Below are 22,928 nucleotides of genomic sequence, written 5' to 3'. Positions count from 1 at the left end.
CGATGCTTGATAGTGTATATGAACCCTGTTTCGTTCGTTAGCATAGTTCATGTATATTGACGAGGCCTCCATTAGTTTATCAACTGGCTGAGATCAATTATTATTATTTTTTTTTATAACCGGTTTCTTTGAAAACAATGACAAATGCACTACAATTAAGGGCTGCTATGGTCAAAGACGTGCGTTAGGGTAGAAAAGTGGCCTCGCTGATGCTGTGGATGTCAAATACATGCTAACTAGCTATCTATTAGCCATCTATCGAGCTTGCTATCTATTACGGCAGCAGCCACACGCGCCAGCGTGATAGCCAACTCCAGCCCACTAGCTACCTAGCTATTTGCTATCTATTACCTGTCTAGCTGCCTATCTCGGCTATCTATCCAGCTAGATAGTTATTTGGTATTTATTAGCTGTCCAGCTAGCTCGCCTATCTATTAGCTGACTAGCTATCTAGCTAGCGATCTGGCCGCTATCTATTAGCTATGTATTAGCTAGCTAGCTTTATATCTATTTGAGTTATTCTGAGTTGAGTAAATGCTGGCACGTGTGGCTGCCACTGCTCACCCAAAAACATATCCTGTGATTGTAAAGTGACCTTGAGAGTTTTGAAAGGCGCTTAGAAATGAAATGTATTTTTATTATTAGCTATATAGCTAGCGTGATAGCCAACTTCTTCCCCAGGTCACTCCAGCCCATTAGATACCTAGCGAGCTAGCTACTTGCTATCTATTACCTGTCTAGCTGCCTATCTCGGCTATCTATCCAGCTAGCTAGTTATTTGGTATTTATTAGCCGTCTAGCTAGCTGGCTGCTTATCTATTAGCTGACTATCTAGCTAGCGATCTGGCTGGCTATCTATTAGCTATGTATTAGCTAGCTAGCTAGCTTTCTACCTATTTATTCTGGGTTGAGTAAACGCTGCCGCGTGTGGCGGCCGCTGCTCACCCAAAAACGTATCCTATGATTATAAAGTGACCATGAGATTTGAAAGGCGCTTATAAATGAAATGTATTATTATTAGTAGCTATATAGCTACCTAGCTATTTGAGTAATGAATCATATTAGCCATATATCTATCTAGCTTGCTATCTACTAGCTATATAACTAGCTACCTATTTGAGTCAGGAAACATATTAGCTATCTAGCTAGCTATCTATTACCTATCTATCTCGATTGCTATCGATTAGCTATATAGCTAGCTATCTAGCTATTTGAGTCAGGAAACATATTAGCTAACTAGCTAGTTATCGGTTAGCTATCTATCTAGCTTGCTATCTATTAGCTATATAGCTAGCTACCTAGCTATTTGAGTCAGGAAACATATCTATCTATCTATCTATATATCTAGATTGCTATCGATTAGCTATATAGCTATCTAGCTAGCTATTTGAGTCAGGAAACATATTAGCTAACTAGCTAGTTATGTTAGCTATCTATCTACCTTGCTATCTATTAGCTATATAACTAGCAAGCTAGCTGTTTGGGTCAGGAAACATATTAGCTGGCTAGCTATCTATTAGCAGTCTAGATATCTATTATTATTGAACCTTGTCGACAGGTCACATCTCATTAGCATCATCACAAAAATTCTCGAGGCTCAAACAGTTTATTTTGCTTTTGAAATATGTATCGTGTTCACATCGGCTAGATTCAAACTTTAGTGTAGCATTGTGCAATTTGACCATTAACTCATTCACTGCTAGATGTGCACAAATGTGTCCACTCCAGTGCCAGGGTTTTTGTCATTGTCGCTTGAATTCCAGGAGCCACAGAATATTGAGTTTTAGGACATCATTATTCAAGGCAGCGTAAGAAACCATAAACTCTCGTATTTCATCAAAAAAAAAGAGTTAATTCCTAAGTTATATGGGTCTGAAGTTATATGAGTTTGAAATGAGGGTGGATGTCCAAAATACAATGCAATACATACATATTGGTTTATAGAGTGCTTTAAAAATAGATGAAGCTGGAACAAACATAGCGCTAACATAGAAAAAAGGGAAATGCTGCCTCCTTATGGAAGGGAAAAACATTTCCAGAGGTCTGGCCAACGCTTTATCGGCACCCAAGCAAATGCAGAACTAATTCGGGAATGCCATTATATTTATATTTTCAATTGCAGAATATATATATATATATATATATATATATATATATATGCAAATTAATAGCACGTTCTGCTATCTGGGCATTCATTCATAACACTTAAACCAACGCAATGCTTCCCAGTCTTATTTATTTATCTTATCTGTCTGACTAGCTAGGTAGCTAGCTATGTGCAATCTATTCGCTATCCATTTGCTAGTTATTAGCTATCTAGCTGACTGGCTAGCTATATGGCTGGCTATCTATTGGCTAACTAGCTGGCTGGCTAGCTATCTATTTGGTTAGCAAATGGGTAGCTACCTATTTGCTATCGACCTTAAAAGTTTTGAAAGGTGCTTAGAAATGAAATGTATTGTTATTTTTGCAATCTATTTGTTATATATTAGCTATCTTGCTGGCTGGCAATCTATGAGCTATCTAGCTGGCTATTGATTAGCTTAATAGCTATCTAGCTATATATATAATAGCTATATATCTATCTAGTTAGCCATCTATTACCTATATAGCTGGTTGTCTAGCTATCTTGCTAGCTAACTATTAGTTATCTATTAGCTAGCTAGCTTGCTATCTATTTGAGTTACTTCCGGGTTGAGTGAACATTGGCGCGTGTGGCTGCCGCTGCCCACCCACAGAAAAAAGGGATCCTGTGACTGTAAAGTGACCTTTTTTTGGTTGATTCAGCATCTACGAAATGACAAATGAAACAATGATATTGCTAAATTCGTTGTTTTAAGGTTGTGAATATTGCTTTTCATCCCGCTGTTGGGGAGTATCACAGTTGTACTTTATGAATATTATATCGAGATTATACAGTTATTGTTGTTTGGATGCAAAAAAATGACATCGAGGAGCCTATCGTACGTACATACGTCGAGTTTCTATAAAGCATTGTACAGTCACGTTATTTACAAAGTCAGTATAATACAGCGCGTTAGCTTAGCTTTCAGTAGCTAGTGGGGCGGTCCTTCCTTTTCTGTAACGTCATCGTCCAATGACGAATGTATCGTCGCCCGACTACATTTTCAGGATTCACGTGGTTCCGAAATGGCAAGATTTGAGCAAAAAGTACACGTTTCACCAAGTGGGGTGTCTATGAGGCTGTCGCGGCTTGGAATTGATGCGGATTTACAGTACGTGGGACAGGAGATGTCTTTTCGTCAACGGATGCTTACAGCTTCGTGTTTGCTTTCAACATTAAGCTAGTGGCGAAATGACGTGCACATTCAATCCACCATGACGTCCCTGATCCACTGGTAAAAAGGACGCTTTGGGCGTCTCCTCTTTCATCTAGAATGGCTTCATGCAACAAAGAGGTTGCAGAAAGTGCTGTAGATTGAAGACTGTCTCTTTTATGTTTTGTTTTTTGGTTTTGAATTCAAGATGGCTCCGCAAGAGTGGCTGCCTTTACAGCAGCTCCTGTATTTTGTTTTTTTTTTTGCTGCTGTGAAATGTAAATTTCTCCACTGTGAGACAAATAAAGGCTCATCTAATCTAATCTAATCTAATCTGCAAAGGTTTTCTAAAATCGGCAAAGAAATCCAAGTGGGCTGTGTTCTGTTCCAGGTGGTACACCGTAAATAATTGAGCATACTTTTTTTTAGCGTTTTAGACATTTTGACCTGTGCTGAATATTCTTGAGGCTATGACTGATGAAGTGGGTCAATTTATTATTTTTTAGAATATGCAAATACAGTGATACCTTGGCTTACGAACTTAATTGGTTCCCAGACAGAGTGCGTAAGGCGAAAAGTGTGTATCCCAAAAACTAATTTCCCATAGGAAACCATTAAAATGAGAATAATCCATTCCCAGGTCCCCATAAAACATAATTTTCGACTAAATAAGCCTAAAACTACACACAATATACCTTATTTTATGTATAATAAATGTGCTATGGTATTATAATGAAAGAAATAAACTGTACTATATAATAAAGTGGTTTTATTGACCTTTGTGATGGTCGTTAATGGCTTGATGGAATGGAGTGTCCGCTTTCATCAGCATGAAACACTTGATGAGGAACGTAGCCTTCTTCTTTCACCATCTTGTGGAATGATCCCTTGTCGGTGCTTTCTCTGCCATCATTTTACCTTGTTCCTCATCAATTGTGTTCTGTTGAGCTGGGTTGACAGCTTTTTGCATCAAGTGTACAGATGGCTTGTGCGGGTTATTTGTGGAGCCTGATTGATGGGATATTTTAACCTTGCAGTCTACACTCTGCTTTTGAACTATCAAAGTTGAAACGAGTCCAAATGTCACTGTTTTCTATCCATTTTGTCACATTCTCTCTGTCGTCTGCCTGTCTCTTTAATGTTTAAACCACCTCCCCTCACTGCTGCGTTCGTGACCAATGACGTGGCTTTAACCGAAGACTGGGGGCGGGGAATAGAAGACCAAAACAAGACATTTTCTTGCTAGGAGAACGGGCTCGTTCGCGAACGACACATCACTCATTGTGGCGCTCCGCGTGTATGCCGAAAAATAGTTTGTATGCCAAGGTAAAATGTTCCTAAATGTAAACCAAGGGGTTCGTAATCCGAGGTATCGCTTCCGGGCGGCGAGCGATCAGCACCGTCGCAGTGACAGCGTGACATTGTTCTGAAGGCCCAATCGGATCACAACACTTGCTTTAGATTTCATAGCGTTTGAATGTAAAGAGTCTCTCGTCTCTACTGAAGGCGCGGCGATCTTATAAATATATCTGGAAAACCATCCCCGATGGATTTGCTTGGGAAAAAGCGGTCACTGGTTGGAATCCAGCAGGGGGCAGGAGTGGGAGCGGATGTCGTTATGTTTGTAGCCGGCCTGGTCCAGATCCAAACTTTGTCCGTTCACAGTGACCGTCATGCAGCCGCTGAATGGCGCCGATACCAACGTGGAGACCAGCGGGATATCTTTTGAAAATACACAATTCGGTCATAACGCCACTTGTTTTTTTTTTTGCTTGGATAAAAATATGTCATCTTTTGGATTAAGCCTGGAAAAGCCGCGCGGTAAAATTTAGCGCCTATTAACTTCAGCTACCCATTTTTAAAAAATTAAGTAGTTCATAAAATTAGAATATAAAGGGTTAGACTTGGGAAAACAATACACATTTTGGTGTTCAGTGAACTTATAGCAGTCATTTAGCTAACTAGCCATCTATCAGCTAGCTGGCTAGTTAGCTAAATGACTGCTATAAATTCACTGAATTCACTATTGTTAGCTATTAGCTATCTAGTAGATATCTGCTATCTATTTAGCTAGCTACGTAGCTGACTATCAATTAGCTCTATGGTTATCTGGCTAGTTAGCTAACTGTCTAGCTGGCTATCTTCGCTATCTAGCTGATTACCTGGCTGGCTATCCATTGGCTATCTGGCTAGCTAGCTACATCGCTGGCTATCTATTAGCTATCTAGCTAGCTGCCTAGCTACGGCTATGTAGCTGGTTATCTATTAGCTATATGGCTATCTAGCTAGTTAGCTAACTGTCTAGCTGGCTATCTTAGCTATCTAGCTGGCTATGCATTTGATATCTATTGGCTATCTGGCTGGATAGCTATTTAGCTGGCTATCTATTAGCTATCTACCTATCTATTATCTATCTATCAGGCTGGCTAGCAAGCTAATAGCTGGCTATCTATTGGCTGTCTAGCTGTCTATTAGCTATCTATCCGGCCGGCTAGCTATCTATTAGCTAGCTGGTTAGCGGGCTATCCATTAGCTATCTATCAGCTATCTAGCTGGCTATATATTAGCCATCTATCCGGCTGGCTAGCGAGCTAATAGCTGCCTATTTATTGGCTGTCTAGCTGGCTATTAGCTATCTATCTGGCTGGCTATCTAGTAGATAGCTAGTTGGCTGGCTATGTATTGGCTATCTAGCTGGCTGGCTATCTGTTAGCTATCTATCCGGCCGGCTAGCTATCTATTAGCTAGCGGGCTGGTTAGTGGGCTATCTATTGGCTATCTATTAGCTTGCTAGCTGGCTATTTATGAGCTATCTATCAGATATCTAGCTGGCTATATATTAGCCATCTATCCGGCTGGCTAGCGAGCTAATAGCTGCCTATTTATTGGCTGTCGAGCTGGCTGGCTATTAGCTATCTATCTGGCTGGCTATGTATTGGCTATCTAGATGGCTGGCTGGGTGGCTATCTGTTAGCTATCTATCCGACCGGGTAGCTATCTAATAGCCAGCTGGCTATCTATTAACATGCTAGCTGGCTGGCTATTTATAAGCTATCTGGTAGCTAGCTAGCTAGTTTTCTATCTATTTGAGTACGACTTTCTGTGGACTGACCTCCAGGCAGGCCTCCAATGTAGGTCGCGGACGATGAAAGTAGGTTGACGTCTTCATTTTCGCTCCATCCAGGCTCCCCGTCGACGAACAACAAGGTACGATTGCCCGAAATGGTCACCTGGATTTTGTGACTCTCGCCGTCGCAGAGTGGCGCCGGCGAGCTAGCTAGGATGACGCCGCCCGCCGTCACCAGAACAAACTAAAAACACAGGTGTGGACTCTTGATTACTCGCCATCCGAACACGGTTGGGATATGCTTTTACTTTGGCGGTGCTTACGTCTTGCCATTGGTCGCTTCCTGGGTGATAGTCGGCCAAAGCGATGGAAAGGGGGACGAAGTCTTCGTGAACGAGAGCAAAGAGGACCCCGATGCTGGTCGTAGGATAAAGGGTCAAATGGACGCTAAGGTTGTGGGATTCTAAATGCAAACAAGGAAGACTCAGTGAGCAGGATGTCAAGGGTTCATGAACCGGGTGCGCCCTCCCTCCCTCTCACCGTAACTGATGTTGAAGAGAGCAAAACCCGTCCCTGGGTAATAAGCTCCGGGATTCTCGGTGCTGAAACACTGAATGTTCTCATTGGTCATGATGCTTTCGTGCATGGAGCGGTCTTCTCCGGTCATCCAACGCCACTCCTTCATGCAACCGTCCAGACGAGGGTTGACCTAAGAAACGGTAGCGGACGTTTAGGAACGACCGAGAGACTATTTGCTATCCATTAGCTAACTGACTAACTAGCTATCTATTAGTTATATAGCTAGCTATCTAGCTGGCTATCTATTTGCTATCTGTTAGCTGTTTATTAGCTATCTATTTGCCATCTATGAGCTAACTGGCTGGGTAGCTAGCTATCTGGCTGTCTATCTATTAGTTATGTAGCTAGCTGTGTAGCTGGCTGCCTATTTGCTATTTATTAGCTATCTATTTGCTATCTATTAGCTAACTGGCTGTGTAGCTAGCTATCTGGCTGGCTATCTATTAGTTATATAGCTAGCTGTCTATCTGGCTATCTATTAGCTAACTGTTTGGCTTGCTAGCTATCTGGCTGGCTATCTATTAGTTATATAGCTAGCTGTCTAGCTGGCTGTCTATTTGCTATCTATTAGCTGGCCTTTAGCGATCTATTAGCTATCTGGCTGGCTATCTATTAGTTATATAGCTAGCTGTCTAGCTGCCTATCTATTTGCTATCTATTAGCTGACTGGTTTGCTAGCTAGCTATCTTGCTGGCTATCTATTAGTTATATAGCTAGCTCTCCATCTGGCTATTTGCTATCTATTAGCTGTTGATTAACTATCTATTTGCTATCTATTAGCTAACTGGATGGCTAGCTAGCTATCCGGCTGTCTATCTATTAGTTATACAGCTAGCTGTCTAGCTGATTATCTATTAGCTATCTATTAGCTAGCTAGCTTTCTATGTATTTGAGTTACTTGAGTGAAGGCTGGCGCAAGTGGCTGCCACTGCTCACCCACAGAAAAACTTATCCTGTAACTATAAAGTGACCACGAGTTTTGAAAGGCGCTGATAAGTGAAATTGTTATCATTATTTCTATTAGCTAGCTAGCTACCTAGCTATTTGAGTCAGGAAACATATTAGCTAGCTGGCTAGCTATCTATCTATCTTGCTACCTGTTAGCAATATAGCTAGCTACCTAGCTGTTTGAGTCAGGAAACATTTAGCTGGCTAGCTATCTATCTATTACTAGTCTAGCTATCTGGTAGCTAGCTAACTAGCTTTCTATCTTTTTGAGAAAAACTGATCATTTGACTGTAAAGTGACCTTGAGAGTTTTGAAAGGTGCTTATAAATGAAATGTATTATTATTATTATGATGATGATAAAATGGCGGAGGGGGCGGAGACCTTGCTGACGAGGCCGCTTTCCCGAAAGGGAACGCCTCCCACGGTGAGGTTGAGCTCGTGCATGTCCTTCTTGAGGGTGAAGAGATCGCCGTTCACCGCAATCTTCATGACGGCTTCCCGGTCGATCTTAATGACGAGACTCCGCCCTTGTTCCTCCACGGAAATCTAATTGGGAAAGATTAGCGTCGGTCAGGAGCCACGCGACCGTCGAGCAAATCGAATCGGGAGTTTTCCGATCAATAGTAGCGGCGACCTTCCGCCAATGGCCGTCGTTGACGACGGGTCCGCTGCTGGTGACCCGGCTGACGGCGCCGTACTTGAGCTGCAACTCCAGTTTGCCGCGGTGGATGGCGAGAACGATCCAGGAGCTGTTCAGGTGACCCCCGGCGAAGAAGATGACTCCCTCGGTGTCGTACGTGCGCAAATCAAACTCGGCGGAAAAACTGCAAGAGCGACAAGAGGGGTCAGGGAGGGGTCGTGGCGTAAGGACACGGTTAAAGGACAACCGACACCATTTTTTTACGTCCATCTTGTGCATTTAAATCGATTGCAAACATGTATGCTTTCCTCTTCAGAACTATTTGAATCATATTCAAAACTGGATGAGTCACAAGAAAGGATCTTTTTTCCGAATCTGAAGCCTTTGTTTTGATTCTGGAGCAAGGCAGTTTGTGAAGGAGTATCCTGGCGTGATGTCACGAACAAGGGGGCAGAACTTTCTGAATCTCCTCAGTTCCGAGATTATTTTGTGGCAGTTTTGGGACACTTGAAGTCATTTTGATTGGAGTTTTGCATTTGACCAAAAATATCAGCCTGTGGTAAAAATATCAGCTGTGCCTACCAGCCAATATCAGTTTGTGAAGGAGTATCCTGGCGTGACATCACGAACAAGGGGGCGGGACTTCCTGAATCCGCCCAGTTCCGAATTCATTTTGTGGCCATTCCTCACCCGGTGTTGATCCTCCGACGGAAGCGCAACCTCATCACCGGCAAGCCGTTGAACATCCGGCCCAGATAGAGAGAACGTGAGTTCCTTTTTAGCGATGGCGTCATACGAGGAGTGATAGCCTGAAGAACAACAATGACGTGTGATTGTTTGGAAAACTGTGAGAAAAAAAAACAGGAGGAATTGTCACCTGACAGCTTCTGAGATCCTGTTCCAGTTTCATCCCCTGACGCCCGTCGCACAAACAGCGGAAACTTCCCAGAGTGTTGAGACACTCTTGCGCGCAAACGCTAGCTTCACACTCGTCCACATCTGGGAGCGTGAGAACCAAAACGGGAAGAAAAGAGATTAAAAATGACTGCTTGAAAGAAGAATGTTTAAAAAAAAAACAACATGAGAACTGGCTTCCTGTCAGCAATGATGAGGAATGCTAACAACACTCGTATCAAGTGGCTTTTGACGTTAGCCCGGTCGCTAACATCGCGCCAATCGCCTTCTACGGGCCTTCGTCTGGCTAAAATGAAACGTAAACATTGTGGTTATGTGCTTTGTTTGTACAGAATACATCAATAAGAATGAATCACAAGCGCTTCTGGTCTGTTTTTTGTCCTTTTTTTCTTCCCTTAGACGTATACTCAATTGAAGCTTTTGTTTTAGGTGTTGTCAAACAGGGCGCACGATTGGATATTTGAAAGTCAATGTTTGATTTTAGCTTCTGTTTTTGCACAAACAAAAATCCAAGTCCTGGAATATGTGTGTCTACATGTACTGTCGAATAATAATACACACATTACGTTTTTGTTTTCTGGGGACCACTTTTTGAATCATCACTTACACACACACGTTTTTATGTTGTCTGGGGACCACTTTTTGAATCATCACTTACACACACACACACACACACACACACACACACACACACACACACACACACACACACACACACACACACACACACACACACACACACACACACACACACACACACACACACACACACACACACACACACACACACACACATTTTCTGGGGATGACTTTTCAGCTTATTTACACACATACACATTTTTATGTTTTCCGGGGACCCTTTTCAAATGATCACCTACACTAACACACACAGACACACATTTTTATGATTTCTGGGGACCACTTTTATGCTTACATACACACACGTTTTTGTTTTCGGGGAACAACTTTTTGAATCATCACATCTACACACACACACACACACTCATTTTTATGTTTACTGGGGACCACTTTGTGGCTCATCACTTACACACACACACATTTTTGTTTTATGGGGACCACTTTTTGAATCATCATTTACACACACACGCGCACACGTTTTTATGTTTCTGGGGACCACTTTTTGAATCATCATTTACACACACACACACACACGTTTTAATGATTTCGGGGGACCACTTTTCAGGTCATCACTTATACACACAAACACACATTTTTATGTTTTTCAGAGACCACTTTTTTGCTCATCACTTACACACACACATTTTTAAATTTTCTGGGGACCACTTTTTGAATCATCACTTACACACACACACACACACACACACACACACACACACACACACACACACACACACACACACACACACACATGGGGACCACTTTTCGAATCATCATTTACACACACACACACACACGTTTTACCACTTTTCAGCTCATCACTTACACACAACACACACACACACGTTTTAATGATTTCGGGGGACCACTTTTCACATCACATACACACAAACACACATTTTTATGTTTTTCAGAGACCACTTTTTTGCTCATCACTTACACACACACATTTTTAAATTTTCTGGGGACCACTTTTTGAATCATCACTTACACACACACACACACACACACACACACACACACACACACACACACACACACACATTTTTATGTTTTCTGGGGACCACTTTTCGAATCATCATTTACACACACACACACGTACACGTTTTAATGATTTTTGGGGACCACTTTTCAGCTCATCACTTACACAAACACACACACACATACATTTTTATGTTTCCCGGGGACCACTTTTCGGCACATCACTTCCGTATACGCACGCGCATTGTGTTCATCTTACCCACACAACTCTTGCTCACGTTGTCAAAGACGTAGCCGGCATCACACAGACATTCGTAGCCTCCCTCGTTGTTGTCGCAGCGCGCCGACCCGCACGCGTTCGCCACATCTCGGCACTCGTCCACGTCTGCGACGTAAATCCGAAAAACAATCAAGAGCGTCGGCGAGGGGGGGGGGGGTTAATTAGTGATGAATCCCGACACCATGGGGTAGACACGCTAGCGTCCCGTCGCTCACCGAAGCACATGTGATGTCCTAGCAGATTGTAACCGGGGCGACACGAGCAGTGGTAACTCCCCATTGTGTTACTGCACTCGTGGTCGCATCCCCCATTGCCATCGGCGCACTCGTCAACATCTGCCGGAGGGGATTATACAAGTATAGTAAGTAAGTATCGTGGATTACAGTGATACCTTGTTTTAGGAATTTAATTGGTTCCCAGACAGAGTGTGTAAGGCGAAAAGTGTGTATCCCAAAAATTAATTTCCCATAGGAAACCATTAAAATGAGAATAATCCGTTCCCAGGTCCCCATAAAACATCATTTTCTACTAAATAAGCCTTAAAACTACACAAAATATACCTTATTTTATGTATAATAAATGTGCTGTGGTATTATAATTAAAGAAATAAACTGTACTATATAATAAAGTGGTTTTATTTACCTTTGTGATGGTCGTTGATGGCTTGATGGAATGGAGTGGCCGGTTTCTTCAGCATTAAACACTTGATGAGGAACGTCGCCTTCTTCTTTCGCCATCTTGAGGAATGATCCCTTGGAGGTGCTTTCTCTGCCATAATTTTACCTAGTTCCTCATCAATTGTGTTCTGTTTAGCTGGGTTGATAGCTTTTTGCATCAAGTGTACAGATGGCTAGTGCGGGTTATTTGTGGAGCCTGATTGACGGGATATTTTAACCTTGCAGTCTACACTCTGCCTTTGAACTATCAAAGTTGAAACGGGTTCAAATGTCACTGTTTTCTATCCATTTTCTCTCTCTCTGTAATCTGCCTATCTCTTTAATGTTTAAACCACCTCCCCTCACTGCTGCATTCTTGACCAATCACGTAGCTTTAACCGAAGACTGGGGGCGGGCAATAGAAGACAAAAATGAGTCGGCTGCCATTTTCTTGTTAGGAGAAGGGGCTCGTTTGCATCACTCATTGTGGTGCTCCGTGTGTATCCCGAAAAATTGTTTGTATGCCAAGGTAAAATTTTCATCAATTTAACGTTCGTAAACCAAAAAGTTCGTAAACCGAGGTATCACTGTGTCGTGGATTATTTTGGAGGTTTTCGAACACACAATGCACTCTTTGTCAATGACCGTCCCATCCGCCCCCCTTGATTTCCACTCCGGTGTAAGGTGGTAAGATGAGTCACAGTGGAAAAGTGTGAATCGAGTTAGCCGTGAAGCATATTCCGCGACGCCTCGCACTCTTTCCAGTTTGTGCTTAGACGTTTTATTTTGACGGAAAAGTAGGAAGACTCCGAGGTCAGTTGATTCGAGTCTTGAGTGACACGCTAGAAAACTGTGGCTCTTAACATTTTTTCCTTTTTGGCATTATTTAGAGAATAGACAGAATAAAAGTTAGCGTATTTTAAAGTTTCGAGGTCAGTTGGCCGCCGAACACAAGGCCCACAATGGAAGCAAAGAGAAACCTGGGGTCAATCTGAGGTGAACAGACACAGCCTGTTAAACTGTCATCTTCGTGCAGGAGATCTGGACTTGGACTAATTTAAATTAAATTGGACTTGGGCTAATTTATAACTAGGTAAACTCCTTCACAGGACATAATTTAGGACTTGGTAAGCTACTTTAAAGGACATAATTTGTTTTAATTTACTTCACAGCTCATTCGCCACGTTACAAATCTATCCGTTCATGGAAAGGACAACCTATTAAAATGTCCGCCCACCCCCCAGAATGAATGAAAAGCAATATGGTAGTCAGTACCTTTTGCACAAGAGGACCCCGTCCAACCTGAAAAACAGTGACAGATGAAGGACCCCTTTTTGTCCTCACAGCGCACCGTCCCTCTGGAGTTACAAGGCGAAGGCGAGCACTGGTCCGGAATATCTGGTTGAGGAGAAAACAAAAAAAGGCAACGTAACATATTTGCTCCGCCATTTTTTTTCATCCACATTCTATTTACGGCATATCTTATTTTGAAGGCGGGTTTAAATGTTACCATAGCGACCAGTGTTATGGCCATAGGACCTTCATCGCGTCATGATTTGTATTTATGATGTTTAGAACATACCAAGAAGCCTTCATGCAGGTTATATCATGTTAATTGTATTTTATTGATTGTATTCTATTTTGTGATTGTATTTTATTGATTATAGTACCTATGCTTGTCTGTGACTGGAAAGTGCCCTTGAGAGGCGTTGAAAGGCAATTAAAATATAATGTATTATTAGCTATCTATTAGCTATATATTAGCTAGCTAACTTTCCATCTATTTGAGTTACTTCCGGGTTGAGTGAACCCGCAGAAAAACTTATTCTGTGACTTTAAAGTGACCTTGAGAGTTTTGAAAGGCGCTTATAAAGGAAATGTATTATTATTATTAATATTATTATTATATTTACTGTCAAGGTTTTTGTCATTGTAACTTGAATTCCAGGACCCATAGAATATGGAGTTTTAGGACGACATAAACATTCAATGCAGCATTAGAAACCTCAGACTCTCTTCTTGAATCAGAAACAAATAGTTAATTCCTAAATTATATAGGTCTGGAGTTATGTGTCCTTGAAACGGGGCGGGTGTACAAAATACAATGCAATACATATATAGCGCTTTTAAAGTGTCCTTGAGAGTCTTGAAAGGCACTTAGAAATAAAATGGATTATTATTATTATTATTATTATTATTATTATTATTATGGGTCTGGAGTTATATGAGCTTGAAATGTGGGCGGGTGTACAAAATACAATGCAATATATACATATTGGTTTATGTAGCGCTTTTACAACAGCTAAAGCTGGAAAAAAAGCTAACATGGGGGAAAAAAAGGGCAATGCTGCCCCCTTGAGGAAAAGAAAAAAAAGGCCAGAAGCCACTGCCAGCGCTTTATCGGCACCCAAGCATGAAAAAACAAAACCCGAACAAATTCTGGAATGGCGCTCTATGTCATATTTTCAATTCACGAATAAATTTGCAGTGAATGAGTTCAATCGTGGGGTTAAAAAAATGTTTCGGGGTTAAAAAATGTGCACTGTTTTAGAACGTAAACAGCGTACTGTTAGCTTAGCTTTCTTCCGAGATAGGTCCCAATTCTGTTTTTCTTCAAAAGTCTGCCCTCTGGCTCCAAAGCTCATATTTTTGCTCCATGACAAACATTTTTTGTCTTCCCGTTTTGGTTGCAGGGCATTCTGCTGGCGTGTCTGTGCACGCCAGCTCATATCTCATCGCGAATGTTTACAAGCGTTTGAATCTCACACGGTTCCTCCAGAACCGAATTTGAGTTCTTATAAGACACAGGTGTCAAAGTCAAGGCCCGGGGGCCAAATCTGGCCCGCCACATCATTTTATTCGACCCGCGAAAGCAAATCAAGCATGTCAAGTGTCATGATGCTTGCTAAAGTTTGAACCAAATTGAACCAGAATTAAATAATTGCGCAATCAAATACATAGTTCATTGAATAACAAAATAAATAAACCCAAAAATAAATCAATGAATAAATAAATACATACATAAATAAATGCATAAATAAATAATTGTGCAAACAAATAAATAGTCTATTGAATAACAAATTAAAAAATATACCCAAAAATAAATGAATGGATAAATAAATAAATAAACGGATAAATACATAAATTAATAATTGTGCAAACAAATAAATAGTTCATTGAATAACAAATAAGAAAAATAAATGACTGAGTGGAAAAATAAATGAATGAATAAATAAACAGATAAATACATTCATAAATAATTGTGCAAACAAATAGTTCATTGAATAACAAAATTTAAAAATAAATACACCCAAAAATAAATGAATGAATAAATAAATACATACATAAAAAATCATGAATAAATAATTGTGCAACAAATAAATAGATTATTGAATTAACAAATGTAAAAAAATACACCCAAAAATGAATGAACGATAAATAAATAAGTAAATAAATAATTGTGCATACAAATAAATAGTTTATTGAATAACAAATTAAAAATACACCCAAAAATAAATGAATGGATAAATAAACGAATACATAAATAAATAATGGTGCAAACAAATAAATAGTTCATTGAATAACAAATTAAAAAATACACACAAAAATAAATAAATAAATAAATAAATAACGGTGCAAAAAAATAAATAGGTCATTGAATAACAAAACAAAAAAATAAATACACCCAAAAATAAATGAATGAATAAATAAATAAATACATAAATAAATGCATGAATAAATAATTGTGTAAACAAATCAATAGATTATTGAATACAAATTTTTTACGAAATACAGAAAATAAATACATAAATAAATAGTTCGTTGAATAACAAATTTTTAAAAAATACACCCAAAAATGAATGAACGTATAAATAAATAAATAATGTGCAAACAAATAAATAGTTCATTGAATAACAAATTTAAAAAAACACACACAAAAATAAATGAATGGATAAATAAATGAATAAATAAATAAATTCATAAATAACTGCACAAACAAATAAATAGTTCAATGAATAACAAAAAAAAAATACACCCAAAAATAAATTAATGCATGGATGGATAAATAAATAACTTAATAAAATTAATAAATGAATTAATTAATTAATATGAATGGGGGAAAAATGGGGAATTGAGTGAACGCTGGCGCGTGTGGCTGCCACTGCTCACCCGCAGAAAAAAATATCCTGTGACTGTAAAGTGTCCTTGAGCGTTTTGAAAGGCGCTTAGAAATGAAATGTATTATTATAATTATCAATTTGTCCAATGTAATCCGCCGATTTGAAAACTAGTTATTCATTAATTTGTCGTGCATTTTGTATGTAATATGTGGAGGAGATGAAACATTCTAATGGCTTCCCCAAATTCATAACAGCCCGCGAGAGGAAACCGTAACTACAATGTGGCCCGCGCAAAAAAAATGACTTTGACACCCCTGTCTTAAAGGACAACCGACACCATTTTTTTGTTTCCTAACTGACATCAGAAAAACGTTTTATAGCATCTAAAATACCCAAAAAACGCAGGCTGATATTTTTAGTCAAATGCAAAACACCAATAAAAATGAGCAAAAAAAATGAGCTGCTAATTGGGCTTTTTCAGAAAGTCCCGCCCCCAGTTCGTGACGTCACGCCAAGACGTCTTTCATTGCTGAAGAATCAAAACAATGGCTTCAGATTCGGAGAATATGCTTTCTTGTTACTCATCCAGTTATGAATATGATTCAAATAGTTCTGAAGAGGAAAGCATACATGTTTGCAATCCATTAAAGAATTTATTCCGTGTCATTTTGAGGCAACATTGGGGGGGAAATGTATCTAATGTATGTAAGCTCCGTGTGAAGAATTAATCAGCCCGTTTCCACAGGCTGATAAATTCCTTACTTGGAGCTTTGTCACCCTCTTCTGCCTCCTTTTGGTGCGACATGAAGTTTTCAGACCAAACAAGTACAGCAAAATATATTGACGTGATGGAAGGACTGTTACAATGTGGCCTTTTTTTCGGTCAGGGGCGTTCCTTCTGTGACGTCACGTACGGACTCGTTACCAACGAAGACAAACGCCTCAAATAGGTTTTTTTTGGCTTTCCGAGATATCTATAGGTGACATCATTTTGTTTTTAGCAGAGGAATGTAGACATCTGGTGAAAAGAAAGGTTGGAGAGGAGCTGTTGTCCTTGACAGCGCTCTGCTACGAGGGGGCATAACAGCTGACTCACAATATCCAACCAACCGGATGAGGTCTGCTGCACACTGATGCAGCAGAAATTTGCGACCCAACTCACGTCATCACTGACGACAAATGTGTGACGAAGGAAGAAGGGGGGGGGGGGGGGCACCACTGCAGTGCACCTGAGCGCTGATGACGGGAGCCTACGTTCAAGTTACAGCGATACCTCCGCTTTATTATACAGTACAGTTTATTTCTTTAAGTACAATACAATAGCACATTTATTAGCCATAAAATAAGGGATATTTTGTGTAGTTTTAAGGCTTATTTAGTAGAAAAATTGGTTTTATAATACTAATAGTAATAACAATAATAATACATTTCATTTATAAGCGCCTTTCAAAACTCTCAAGGTCGCCTTACAGTCACAGGATAAAGTGTTTCTGTGTGTGAGCAGCAGCAGCCACATGCGCCAGCGTTCACTCAACCCCAAAGTAACTCAAATAGATAGAAAGCTAGCTAACTAGCTAATGGAGAGCAAATAAATAGCGAATACATCGCCAGATAGCCAACAGCTAGCCAGCTAGACAGCTTACAGCCAGCCAGTTAGACAGCTAATAGCGAGCCAGCTAGCTGATGGATAGCTAATAAATAGCCAACAGCTAGCCAGCTAAGAGCCAGCCAGCTAGACAGCTAATAGCTAGCCAGCTAGCTGATGGATAGCAAATAAAAAGCGAATACATCGCCAGATAGCCAACAGCTAGCCAGCTTGCAGCCAGCCAGTTAGACAGCTAATAGCTAGCCAGCTAGCTGATAAATAGCAAATAAATAGCGAATGCAGCGCCAGATAGCCAACAGCTAGCCAGCTAGACAGCTTACAGCCAGCCAGTTAGACAGCTAATAGCTAGACAGCTAGCTGATGGATAGCAAATAAATAGTGAATAGATAGCCAACAGCTAGCCAGCTAAGAGCCAGCCAGCTAGCTGATGGATAGCAAATAAATGGCTAATAGATAGCCAACAGCTAGCCAGCTAAGAGCCAGTCAGATAGACAGCTAGCTAATGGATAGCTAATAAATAGTTTCACTCATTTACACAGAGCCGCATAACTCTGAAGGGAAATGCGAGAGTGTTTGCTGATTTAATGAGGGTGTGCTAACTATAATTATCTGCCCTTTTACAGGATGTCAGTTTGGGTAATATGTGTCTCAATGATTACATAAAATAAGGTATGTTTTGTGTAGTCTTAAGGTTTATTTAGTAAAAAATTAAGCTTTATGGGGACCTGGGAACAGATGATTCTCATTTTAATGGTTTCCTATGGGAAATAAATGTTCGGAAGAAGAACTTTTCGCCTTACACACACTTTCTGGGAAGCGATTAAATTCGTGAGCTGAGGTATCACTGCAATTGGATGGTGACATCTCCGACTGCGGTACCCACAAATGCCTGAATAGCAACAAGTGCCGCACCGACGAGTCGCAAAAGCCAAATGGCGAGAAACAAAATGGCAATTTACGCCACTCTGTGTTTCGATGCAATAAAAGGCAACGAGAAACTTACTATGGACGCATGTGATCAGATCGTGTTTCTTCTTTGCTGATCCTCCAAACTTGTCCAAACAATCTGAAGGCAAGCAAAATAAAACAAAATGGAGATTAGAAAAACATTCGTTCAGTCAAACTGGGCATTGTGTCGGCGAGCGGTGGCAAAATACAACTTACTTAAATATTTGGGATAGAAGTAGTCCTAAAGGAGATGGAGACATGGAAAGGGTTTATTTTTTTTGGATTTTATTTATTGCATTTATTGAAGATTTTATTGAAGATTTTGATATTTTTGAAAGTTGCTTTTGACTACAGTAATACCTCAGTTTACGAACAACCCGTAAGTTGAAATGTATTACAGTGATTACCTCAGTTTACGAACCCCTCGCCTTACGAACTTTCCAGTTTACGAACGTTAAATTTAGGATAATTTTACCTTGGCATAAGAACTATTTTTCGGGATACATACGGAGCACCACAATGAGTGATGTGTCGTTCGCGAACGAGCCCGTTCTCCTAAGAAGAAAATGGCAGCCGACTGTTTTTGTCCTCTATTCTCCACCTCCAGGCTTCGGCTAAAGCCACGTGATTGGTCAAGAACGCAGCAGTGCGGGAAGGTGGTTTAAACATTAAAGAGACAGGCAGGCGACAGAGAGAAAGTGACAAAATGGACAGAAAACAATGAAATTTGGACCCATTTCAACTTTGATAGTTCAAAAGCACAGTGTAGACTGGAAGGTTAAAATTCCCATCAATCAGGCTCCACAAATATCCCGCACAAGCCATCTGTACACTTGATGGAAAAAGCTATCAACCCAGGTAAACAGAACACAATTGATGAGGAACTAAGTAAAATTATGGCAGAGAAAGCACCTCCAAGGGATCATTCCTCAAGATGGTGAAAGAAGAAGGCTATGCTCCTCATCAAGTGTTTAATGCTGAGGAAAGTGGCCACTCCATTCCATCAAGCCATCAACGACCATCACAAAGGTAAATAAAACCACTTTATTATCCAGTACAGTTTATTTCTTTAATTATAATACCATATCATATATATTATACATAAAATAAGGTATATTTTGTGTAGTTTTAAGGCTTAGAAAATTAGAAAGTAGAAAATTATGATTTACCTGGAACGGATTATTATCTTTTTAATGGTTTCCTACGGGAAATTATTTTTTGGGATACACACTTTTCGCTTTACACACTCTGTCTGGGAATTAAGTTCATAAGTCAAGGTATCACTGTATTTGTTGTTGTTTTTTTACACTCGCTACACTAAACACGCTGGCTTGAGAAAATCCAGCTGAAAAATGAACACAGATAAGAGAAAAGGACACACACAGATGTGACTCCACTGTGGAAAAGGAGGACAAGAACTGCAGCGTTTGCAGCGGCACAAATTAAGACTTAGTCATGCTGACTTTTACGCTTTTCTACAATGACAAAATGGATGACAACACACTTAATTTCACATCGTGCACTTTGACGGCCGGGTCGACTGCGACCAATCAATTCAACTGTAATTAAAATCGGACACCGTTGCGTCCAATCAGCAATCCAAATTGTCAATCACTTTTTACTCACAGTCTCAGGGTCATTTTCAAAGACTTCTCTGGCCTCCTCTTTGGAACATTTTTCTTCCACACATTCTCTCTCCAAATGTCCTTGCTTGGTCTCCTCAAAGACTTGATTGGCTCTGCGGTGTCGGCTCAGGAACTGGTTGGCCTTTTGCTGCGAAAGGGAGACTGGACAGAACCCAACAAGACAAAACAATAAAAATAAAACCAAAAAATTACGATTTGGGTCGCAAAAGACAAATTAAATGCTTGAAATCCTCATTGTGCGTGATAATGTTGTCGTGACGTCACTAAAGGAACGCCCCTGACCGAGAAAGCTACACACAATGCATTTTGGGTATTTTTTTTGGTCTGAAAACTTTGTGTCTACCCGTCATTTTGAAGTACTTTTGGGACACAGTAACTCATTTTTATTGCTGTTTTGCATTTGACTAAAAATATCAGCCGTTTTGGGTATTTTAGATGCTATAAAACGTTTTTCTGATGTCAGTTTGGAAACAAAAAAATGGTGTCGGTTGTCCTTTAAAGGGACATGTAAGTTGTGCTGCATCAGTTCCAATCGGCACTTGAACTGCTACCTTTAAATTTATCAATCTATAAGCATTTATCTTTAGTGTACCGAATTTGGCCCAATCGTCCGTAAAGGGTTAAACTGTAATAAAGAACTCAGTCACAGTTTCATTGTTTTAACTGTGTAATTTCAGGCAGAAATCCCTTCATATCTCCATGAAAATGAAAAAATCCATGATTTCCTTATTATTTGTCATAGAACCATAACATATACACATCATTGTGCGATGAATTATCATTGAACAATCTTAATATTGCCTATATATCCCTAATATTATTTCCGTTTTCGTTTGAATTGGAATGTCTTCATGATAACAACAATATCCTTCACCGTTCCAAGACTTTTGCTAGGACCCTTTTTAAACGAAAAAAATGTCCAAAAAAATAAAGACGAAGGTGAAGCACCGAGCGATACCTGAAAAAAAAAAAACAAATCTCGCGTGTAACGAAAATACACCGTTGCTTCGCAACACGCTTTATTTTGGGGAACAATAGATGGGTCGGGTAGCTCGGAGGTGACCCCCCAACGTTGTTGGGGGTGCAAACTTGAAGGACGCTGGCGTTTATTCTCATCGCAACGCACAAACGAGGGTTTACAATTTAGCACCGTTAGCCACCTAGCATGCAAATGTTTACTTACCACTCATGGGGGAGCAGCGAGGAGCGGCCAGCAGGATTAGCAGCGCGGCCGATGCGAGCCACTCGGTCCGGCTTACACGCATCGTGACGCCGCCGTCTTCGCACCGTCAACTTTCCTCTTTTAATAAACGAATAAATTAATGAATAAGTCTGTTTTGTCTCCAGGGAGCGCGACTCTGAAATTGCGGGGGTTCGGGTACTCGTGAAAACCCGCAAGCGGCGTGTCGGAGGCTAAACGTCGGTGTGGTTCCAGCCCCTCCACGCGTGTTTCTCTCGCTGCAAAACCGACGTCGTTCTTCTCAGGTTGCGGTTTGCACTTTTTGTCCTTTGGCTCATCTCCACCACCTCCTCCTCCTTCTTCTTCTTCTGCTTCTGCTTACACTTGCGTGCGTGTTTGCGTTTCGACGTCCGCATCACTTTGTTCCACGCAGACACGCACTTTTTTTTCCACCCAAAGTCCCCCGTGCAAGATTTGACGCATTGACAAGAAGATTTGACATTCGCGTCGCATGACTGGACGACCTGCGTTTGTCGTATAATACGTACTCCATTGAACATGACGGAGTAACGGCGTTTAATTCGTTCGAGGTTGATTTCCAAAACACGTCATTTCTTACTTTCTACATCTTTATCAGAATCAGAATCAGAATCATCTTTATTGCCAAGTATGTAGAACACACAAGGAATTTGTTTCTACATGCTAGTATCGTTGTCATGCAGTGATACTTTGGCTTACGAACTTAATTGGTTCCCAGACAGTGTGTGTAAGGCGAAAAGTGTGTATCCCAAAAAATCACTTCCCATAGGAAACCATTAAAATGAGAATAATCCGTTCGCAGGTCCCCATAAAACATAATTTTCTACTTTCTAATTTTCTAAGCCTTAAAAAAATATTAATTAAAGAAATAAACTGTACTGTATAATAAAGTCGTTTTATTTACCTTTGTGATGGTCGTTGATGGCTTGATGGAATGGAGTGGTTTCATCAGCATTAAACACTTTAGGAGGAACGTAGCCTTCTTCTTTCACCATCTTGAGGAATGATCCCTCGTAGGTGCTTTTCTCTGCCATAATTTTATCTAGTTCCTCATTTCCAATTTCCAATTATGGTCTGTTTAGCTGGGTTGATAGCTTTTTGCATCAAGTGTACATATGGCTTGTGAGGGTTGTTTGTGGAGCCTGATTGATGGGAATTTTAACCTTGCAGTCTACACTCTGCCTTTTAACTATCAAAGTTGAAACTCTCTCTGTCGTCTGCCGGTCTCTTTAATGTTCAAACCACCTCGCCTCACTGCTGCGTTCTTGACCAATCACGTGGCTTTAACCCAGGGATGGGGAGTAGAGCACAAAAAAAAGTCGGCAGCCATTTTCTTTTTGGAGAACGGCTTCATTCTCTCTCCGTCTGTAACTTGCCGGCTTTTCTGCTCATCACTCTCACAAC

The 22,928-nt window shown here is 40.4% G+C and overlaps 2 protein-coding genes across 2 annotated transcripts in view; both read right to left on the bottom strand.

Annotated features, from left to right (window-relative positions):
• The window catches only part of pros1 (protein S), a 106,109-nt gene that overhangs the window by 60,656 nt on the left and 22,525 nt on the right, over window positions 1–22,928 (bottom strand). The gene's annotated exons all lie outside the window — the stretch shown is intronic.
• Window positions 1,588–21,923, bottom strand: gas6 (growth arrest specific 6). Its single transcript, XM_088993109.1, has 15 exons — window positions 21,489–21,923; window positions 20,286–20,446; window positions 18,876–18,900; window positions 18,715–18,777; window positions 13,260–13,382; window positions 11,544–11,663; window positions 11,308–11,433; window positions 9,391–9,512; window positions 9,204–9,322; window positions 8,508–8,697; window positions 8,255–8,419; window positions 6,886–7,054; window positions 6,669–6,808; window positions 6,391–6,589; window positions 1,588–5,000 (listed from the first exon to the last, which is right to left on the bottom strand). The coding sequence occupies exons 1-15, from the start codon at window positions 21,568–21,570 to the stop codon at window positions 4,849–4,851; spliced, it is 1,956 nt and encodes a 651-aa protein (XP_088849235.1). The 5' UTR covers window positions 21,571–21,923; the 3' UTR covers window positions 1,588–4,848.

The sequence above is a fragment of the Hippocampus bargibanti genome, linkage group LG03, assembly GCF_051943395.1.
Source record: "Hippocampus bargibanti isolate YZ-2025 linkage group LG03, ASM5194339v1, whole genome shotgun sequence".
Classification (NCBI taxonomy): domain Eukaryota; kingdom Metazoa; phylum Chordata; class Actinopteri; order Syngnathiformes; family Syngnathidae; genus Hippocampus; species Hippocampus bargibanti.
The sequence above is the reverse complement of the archived record's forward strand: the minus strand, read 5'-3'. Positions and strand labels throughout refer to the sequence as shown.